The sequence below is a fragment of the Typopeltis vanoorti genome, chromosome 2 (assembly GCF_054136105.1).
Source record: "Typopeltis vanoorti isolate ZY-2024b chromosome 2, IOZ_Tvanoo_1.0, whole genome shotgun sequence".
NCBI classification, from domain to species: domain Eukaryota; kingdom Metazoa; phylum Arthropoda; class Arachnida; order Uropygi; family Thelyphonidae; genus Typopeltis; species Typopeltis vanoorti.
Genome location: NC_143550.1, coordinates 95432573 through 95441483, shown reverse-complemented (window position 1 = coordinate 95441483; position 8911 = coordinate 95432573). Strand labels below are relative to the sequence as shown.

Here is an 8911-nt window from a genome sequence, read left to right as displayed (position 1 = left end):
TTTTTTTTTAACTTAGATGGCACCATATTTGGACTTTAGTCTTATGCTGAACGCTGCAATTACTTAAACTAGCCCCCACTGTTACAACGAATTGTGGCTGTCTCACATTTGTAACAAACTTTGTTTGTGTGCTCTGAAGATGCTGGATATAATACCAGCGAAATATTAGCTTTTAAGTTAATAAATAGTTATTTTCTTATCAATCTGTGTTCGATTCAATGCCGTTTAAATTCAATTCAACATCCATTCCCCTTAGCCCAGTCCTCCAAACTATCCAAATCATCCTGCAAAAACAAATGAACACTTCCTCTCAGATCCTTTCCTATATCGTTAATGAACAAATTGAACAGTAGTGGTCCAAGAACAGAACCCTGTGGCACACCACTAGTCACAGGCCGTCTTTTGGACTCTACTCCTGAATAAACCACTCTCTGATATCTCTCCAGCAACCACCCTCCTATCCATCTCATCAACCCTATATCCATCTCCATATGCTGCACTTTACTGATTTATCATTATTATTATTTTTATAGATTCCATGAGAGGTCATAGAACCTATAAGTACATCAGTGCTGTGTATGGTGTGCAGATGATGATTGAGGTAGAAGTTTATTGACATTTTTCTTGAAGAGTTGCAGATTGTAATGATTTAGAAATATTTCATGAGAAAAGCTATTCCAAAGGACAGAAGTAGATGGAATAAAAGAGGAGAAACAGGTTCAATGTGTTTGCAGTTACAATGAAAAGGGGTGCCAAGCAGCTGCTGCTCTTTTTAGCAGGCCCAACAGAAAGTGGAAGAATGACTGTTGCCAGTTAAGTGGAACAGACAACATCGAAATATCTGTAAAATAGAAACAGCGCTGCAATACTGCATCTGTGACAGAAGATGAAGTGAATCTGAAAGAGAGCAGTTCATGTATGAGCTGAACTGCTCTCCTCCAGTCAGCATCAAGAATTTTTAAGGAGGTTTTAGGTGCCCTGCCCCCTAAACATGAATAGTATTCTAAGGACAGACAGATAGATTTAGGATTTGTATAGAAGCATCAGGAATAATGATGGCGAGTTTTTAATATTGGATAGTTTGATTTGGCTAAAATTATAAGAATTAGAGAGACTAGATTGACAGAGAATACAGTTACATGGATAGAATATAATGGTATTGTATTTTCAGTAGTTCTGAATGACAGCAGAACAACTGCAACCAACAAGAATATAAGTGTATCAAAAAAAGGCAGGATCAGGATCATGGGGAGGTAGTGTATCTAAAACTATCTTGTATAATGCCAACAAATAAAACATATAATCAATGCTACAAGGTGTAAACGAAGATGTAGATGGCAGTTGTTGGCAAATCATCTCAATGACCATACAAGTAATTATGAAGGAAAGAAAATAAAATTTATGCAGCTACTGTAAGGTAATTACCTAAAACAGCATATGATGGAGAGAGACCAGGGATCTGATAATGCTGGATCTGGTGACAGAGGATTTATCCATAACCAAGGTTGCTACTTTGCCTCTGATTTGGGACCCTGCAGGGATATAGGCGGAATACATGGCAGGAGATTACGACAATCGTGGGAAGCTGTCTAGCTTACTGCCACAGCATCACACTCTGATGTATGTCCAGAGTCAGGAGATACATCATAATATATAGTATTGCATCATTAAGTTAGCTGAGTGACAAAGCCAAAGAAAATTCTTATTAGGAATATGGACAGATGAGATGGAGAATTTAAGAAAGTGCACTCCTATCCCACATTTCTATGAGCACTAAAAACAGTCCTGTAACATATAGCCAATGGCACAAGTTATGTGATACTTTAATGAATGCACATGGTAAGGTGAGAGAAGTAGAAGAAACAAATGAATAACTGAGTAATTACACTTAGCATCCGGGCAATGATAATGCAGTGACTAATGTTACAGGGGCTGATGTGAGAAGGCAAGCAGACGAAATGGAGATGCTTAGAATCTTATGAATTCTTGATGGAAATGGAGCCATAGGATTAGATGGGATATTTGCCTGTGCATTATAAAAGTGCAAGAGAATTAGCTTTTTAATTTATGTCTCAGCAATGGGAAAGTCCATGGGAGTGGAAAGAGAACAAGACCTTTATATAAAGGAAGCGACACACATATATCAAATTATAGACTAGTCAGTATTTTAGCAGCATTGGTGGTTAAGCTCTTAAAAAAGTTGGTTAAGAGCAGAAGTTAAGAATGAATGGATGGAGGAATATAAATACTATATAGGGAGCAGCATAACTTTCTGAAGGGTAGGTATTACCTTAGCAATTTAGTCACTTTTCATAATAAAGTGACAGGTCAGTTAGATTAAAAAAAAAAAAAAAATGGCTACACCAATATACACTATAGGGAGGTTTTAGGCAAACACACACACACTATAACAAACTACTGAAAACTCCCAACCAAATCTTCATAAGTAAAATGCTTTGCTCAAAAAAAAACAGTCACTACAGAAAACTACTTGCTATAATAACAAACTTCCCATGGTCCAAATGTTTGCTGTCGTCAATGCTCTTCCTAAAGCAGAGAGAGAGAGAGCAAAGTAAATAAAGCTAATGTAGAGATCATACAGGATATTTTGAATTGTAAACAAAAGATAAACAAACAAAAATTGCTGTCAGCTCAATGTGGCAAATCATAAAGTTATACACTCTGGTTAAGTATTACATTGATGTTACTATACTGTCCATCATCAAGGAACTAACGAGGATAAGGATCTGGAAGTAGTGGAGACTGAGAGTTGGGCTCAGAAAACATATCACAAAAGTCAACAAAATAACTCAAAGAACCACTTGGACTGATGTAATATGGAAGTTACATCCTCTTTATAAGGTTCTGATATGAATCTGGATTATTACTGTGCACAAATTTGGTTGTCTCAGTTTCTTGGAGATGAGGAAATCGTGGAGAGGATCATCCAGAGGCAAATGACCAAGATGGAATGGTCTCCTACGAGTACATTATACACGTTCAATTAAAGGTTTATGATTACAAAATTTAGTCGATAAGCAAAAAAAGGAAGGGGAATATGAAAGAAACATAAGTTAAAGAGATTTTATAGGCTAGATGTAGAGGAAATTTTTTAATACATGATAGAGAGGAAGAGAAAGGATTGTCCTTGGAAGTTAGTAAGAGTGTAGTTATAAGGATGCAAAGCAAAAAAACTCTCCAAGCAAAAAAAAACTATGAAAAAGCATAGTTTTTTTGCTTGGAGAATAGCGAATGAGTGGAATAAGTTGCCAGATGCACTTGTGAGCACTTTATCAGTGAATGATAGGTGTGATAGGTACTGTGTGAAAATGGTTAGTATAGGTCCCTTGAGATGAGGCATAATGATGTTATGGAGATGTCCAGATAATATAATAATTAATAAGATTTTGTATGCTTAAAATAATATTTTAAAATAATTAAGAGAACTAATTAAGAATTAAGGAATAATGGCATAAACTCCTTTAATGAGAAACTAAAGAAACTGCATAGTAGCTTGCATAACTTTTTTTAATGAATAATTTTGATAAAAAAAATATTTCAATTAGTTTACATCATAATAACAAGATCATATATAATCTAGTTATTGCATTCAACAAAAAAAAAATAGTTCTTTATGTAAAACACAAATACATAAGTTTGATATGCTTCAGAAAGCCAAGTATTTCTGATTATCACTATTTACATTTTATTATTATTAACACCAGACCTCCATGGAGTCAAAAGATTCATCATGAAGTATAACATACTTTTATACATTTTTTACAGTTTTATATCCTTGTATAAAAATATAATGAAATTTATTATCAAAATATAAAAATTGCCTTATATTGTCACTAACAACTTTTCTATGGATTAAATATTTATATAAGATCATTAACACCACTTTCAACTTTCCATTTATTTTCATTATTCACACTGATTTCTGGCTATAAATTTTAATGTTTTAAAGTTTTAAAGTTTAAAATTTTAAAGTAAGAAAGAAAATTGTAATATATTGGATACTTCATCTATCACAAGAGACGAAGAAAAACTTAAGGAAGAATTACAAGTTCTACTCCAACTATATTCACTACAGGACTTCAGTTTCCGTCTTTACATTGATAGATTTTTCTCTCAAGATCACATCTCCTCTAAGTTCATAGCATAAGGGTAGCTTTCAAGCCCATTTTGACTGTACGAATTTACTATGTACTTAAAGACTGTTGTTTGCAAAAGAAACATTCTGGGATCTATAATATTCCATGAACTTGTGGCTTTTCTTAGATAGGACTGGTATCTAGAAGTTTGGAAATAAAACAGAAAGAACACACACATTGGGGACATTATCACCAACAACAGAGAAGACAACTCGAGCCTAGCATTTCATTTCTCCCATATGCATCATAACAATGAATGGGATAAGAGCTTCATGTTTTACATAGAGTAAAACTTCACTGCTCATAACAAAGGAATCTACCATGGTCATCTGTCATAAGGCAAACTAAATAGGAATCAAGGATTAATCCTGTGTGATATTTGGAAATCACTTATCTGATCTTTCCACTTCAACTTCCCAGTCAACTATCTGCACACAATACTGAACAACAGCAAACTCATGCCAGTTCCCATGTATGATGTCGTTTCAGCTTATATTGCAATGGTTCCTACATGATTTATATTTTTTCAGTAATGTTATGGTTTATGTTTGCCTTTATTGTAATGTAATTGTAATCCAGAAGTATTAGTGGCGAAACCAGGTTTTCATTTTCTTTTAAAACTATAATATGTTAAGTTTATTTGCTCAAGTAATAAAACTTCACTTGTCTAGATAAGCAGTACTTTATAACAGTTATGTGTAATCAATAAATCTGTTCTTTGAGTGTGAACCAATAGTTAAACATGACTTCTGCTAATAATGAAAAGTGTGCTTTACTTGAATTTCTAACCAAATGTGATTAAAAACCATAATATTCAGTAGTGGACTATATAGATTGTGTATATATATAAAAAATGTTATTTATAAAGTTAATTTTGGAATTCTACATACAAGCATTTGCATGATTACAATATTTACAAAATTAGTGAAACATTAATAGTTATAAACGAATATACATAACATCATCATCAGCCATTTTCTGTCTACTGCTGAATGAAGGTCAACCCCCAAATCACCTATTCAGCCCTATCTTGAGTTTTTTTATGCTACTGAGTTCTGGCGATCTCTTCAATATCATCTAACTATCTCTTTTGTCTTTCTACAGCTCTCTTACCATCTTTGGGATACCATTCAAATATCAACTCTGTCCATTTTTGAGTGTTACTTCTTGCAGTAACCTGCTCGTTGCCATTGAGATCTTAATGGCTGTCATAATATCTCTCACCCTGCTCTGAGCCAAGTATTGCAGTTTCTATCTTGAATGGTAATACCAAGCAGCAATCTTTCCTCTGGGTAATCCTCAACTTGTTGGTCAATTTTATTTAAAGTCCATGTTTCACTTCCAATATACATATAAGAATCACTTAAAATGTACATCTAATGAATATAAACATATTAAGTATGTACATAACTTGGTGTGTGTGTGTGTATATATAAATAAAAAGGAAAGAAAAGAAAGTGGGGAATTTGCTTCTTTTCCTCTGATGTGAATACACTATATACTTTTTTATAAGGTTCCATTATTTTTATTTCACTCAATGAAAGGTAGCAAGTCAGTATAAATAAAATACAGAATTCTTCTCTTTTTCAGGAGGATAAATACTTAATTTTTTCCCCTTCCTATTATTTACAAATGAAAAACTATGATAACATAGATACTTTAAGTTAAACAACAGTCAACAACAATATTCACCACTGCAAGAAATCATCTTTTAAAGAATATATATGTGAATCTCACCTAACAAAAGTTATAAATCTACATTGCATTAACACCACAAGCTGAGGATTACATAATCCAGAAACCCTGTTCTACTGACCAAAAATTGAGCTTCAGACCTAGAACAAGCAAGGTGATGGTCTCACATTAGACGGTGATAAATCACCTGAAAACTTATAAAAATAAATAAATAAGTAGCTATATTCTTAACAACTCAGTGGCAATAAAAATAGAGAACAAATTCTTAGAATGGCTCCAAGGAAAAGGAAGGACATTAAGGTTGTATTTTATCTACAGATCACTTTAATCTTCATGGACAAAACATTATTAGGAAAGAACTGGCAGACTGGAAAGGTGATTTTTGATTGGCAGTAATAGATATACAGATAATACCATGCTTATAGTTTATAGTAAGGAAGAAATGAAATCATCTGAAAGAGTTGAACTTTAAAAGTATGAGATCCATGGAACTTTAAAAAATAAAATTAAATACACAAAACTGACAGGACTATAGAACAAAACAACATTCGAACTGGATGAAGTTGACTGTTCCAATATACCAGAGAGCACAGATCACTAAGAAGGATACCAGGAAAAAATCAAAAGAAGAACCTTATTAGGAAAAACATAATGTCAAGTACTGCAGAAAATCTGGAAGAAAAGCAATATCTTACAATGTGAAAAATTTAGATTAGTTAACGTTCATATATTTTCTTTTCCCCTGTAACAGTATTATCTTAGACTATCACAAAGATTCGCAATTAAATAAACATCTTTAATAAGGAGTTTGAGAAGAATGCCTTGAGTTTCATAGACATCAAAAAACAATGAAAGTATCATTAACTGCTAAAAATATATGTCTGCTTATTGGACAGACACTACCTGAAATAGCTTGCAAAAGTTTCATTTTCTTTTCTCTAGAGCAATGGTCTTAAATTATCTAAACCCTCTGTACACTCATGGTACTAATGCACTATAGGTTTCTAACTTCTTTTGTTAGGTAGAATTCACATAAAAATCACAGCATTGTTTTCCTGTTTTAATGACATTGTTAAAATATATGCAGTACATGAACAAAATGAAATATCAAGTGGACTGAATATCAATCTGTATCTGTCAAATGTCATAGAAAGTTTGAAGTAATGGTTTTAAACACACAGAGAGAGGGAGGGAGGGAGGAAATATGATCCAAATACTATATTAAATTAATATATGACATGAGTAAGACTCAAGTATGATAATAGTTTGAGAAACATTAATCTTGATGGATGCTTTTCCAAAAACTGAAAATGCAGTAATCATTTTGCAAATTATCTAAACTAAATTAATGCAAAATTAATTTAGTTTAGATAATTTGTATATAAAAATTTTAGCTCAGGTGAAAAAGTACTTTCCACTTTTTTCAACTTCTTTTAGAGTAATAAAAGGTTATTTAAATCTTTACCACTGCTGTGAAAAGTACATAATTCAGACAGTTCCAACTATCTTATCTCTCTCTCTAAATAAGAAACAAAATTAAGAAAAAGAATTTCACCGAAAGCAATTTTTTACAACATAATTTATACCTAATCAATGATTATTTGGGTTTTTAAAGGTGCGGCACAATTTCTTCATAAAAAGTTTTTTTTTTTTTTTTTCCAAAATTCAATATATCCAAGCATATCTGGCATAAAATATATAAATCAATAAGATAGTAAAAGTTACAAACTAATACGATAACATTTTAATATATCCTTTAATAATTCCTTACTTGGCAAAGAATAAGGAAATAATCTGACCATGATATCATATTCTCATGCAGTTGCTTTATTATGATTGTATGATTAATCTGTCCATAATAAACAAAGACAAGTGATAATGAAACCAACTGGTGCAAAAAATTCTTTTGCATAACATAATTCAACACACATCCATTTTATTCCTGTGATCCCTGAGAATTTGCTATATGAAACAGTCAACTCTCACCCAAGCAAACTTTTGGAAACCACAAGAATAGTTTATTATAGCTGATAGTCTGCTATAATAAATTTACTTTAGAATTGCACTATACTTATGGGAAATGGGTCTCTAGTAGTTTTATAGCAAGTGAGTTTGTTATAATGGCATTTTCAACAGTGAGAGAGTCACCAGTATGGCAAAGCTGAAATAGCTTTATTTATGATAGCTATAGGTCGTTTCACATTTCTTTCTGATCCAGCTAAATGGAGGAAGAAAATGTGGACATTTCTTTAATAAATGAATATAGTTTTCTAAATATAGACTAAAAACACTCTTGTACTTACAAAAGGGTAGACTTTTGCATATTATATCACATTAGCTGCATGTCAATATTTTGAAACAGTGATGAAATTGCCTCCAACTTTGTAAAATAATACCAGATTCTTTTCAAATTTCATTCAACCCCCCCAAAAATTGTAACATCTATTCTTCAATATGTAATAATAGACCAATAGACTGTTAAGGCAGTCCCATCATATCCAACAGGGAATTAATTTTATTATTTAGCCATTCTTTATGTTTACCTCTTAAACCTTCAATCCACGTTTTTGGTAAATATGCATATCCAGTCTTGCAGCCCAGAAATGCTCCTGCAACACACCCATTCATACTACTGTGGCCTCCTTGCATAATCAAAGAACTTAATACCGTTCTGTAAAAACGAATGAAAAGAGAACAAAAACAATTAACTTTATATATATATATATATATATATATTGTTTTACTTAATTCTGTTATATATATATAACAGAATTAAGTTTATAAATGATAAAAATACAATTATGCATCCATTGAATTTGTCATGCTTCAAAGTTTGTGACATTATTACAATCATTTGATGAACAAAAAAAATTTAATGCACCAACATTCTGACCTCCATGAAGTCTTTGACTTATGCAATAACCTTTATACAATAACACTAAACTTTTTACTTCCACATGTTGATGCCCTCTGTATCACTGCCATAATCTGTTGTGATGAACTCAGAATTTCAGAATGACTACTAAATTTCATCATTGTTTTTGGTTCATCATTACTCC

At 32.2% G+C, this 8911-nt stretch overlaps 1 protein-coding gene across 1 annotated transcript in view; it reads right to left on the bottom strand.

Moving 5' to 3' along the window:
- Positions 1 to 3510: 3510 nt before the first annotated feature.
- The window catches only part of LOC150109269 (uncharacterized), a 228200-nt gene continuing 222799 nt past the window's right edge, over positions 3511 to 8911 (bottom strand). The window contains exon 9 of the mRNA XM_090401977.1: positions 3511 to 8523. Within this exon, the coding sequence (XP_090258103.1) occupies positions 8331 to 8523 (193 nt within the window). The 3' untranslated portion in view covers positions 3511 to 8330. The remainder of the gene's footprint in view (positions 8524 to 8911) is intronic.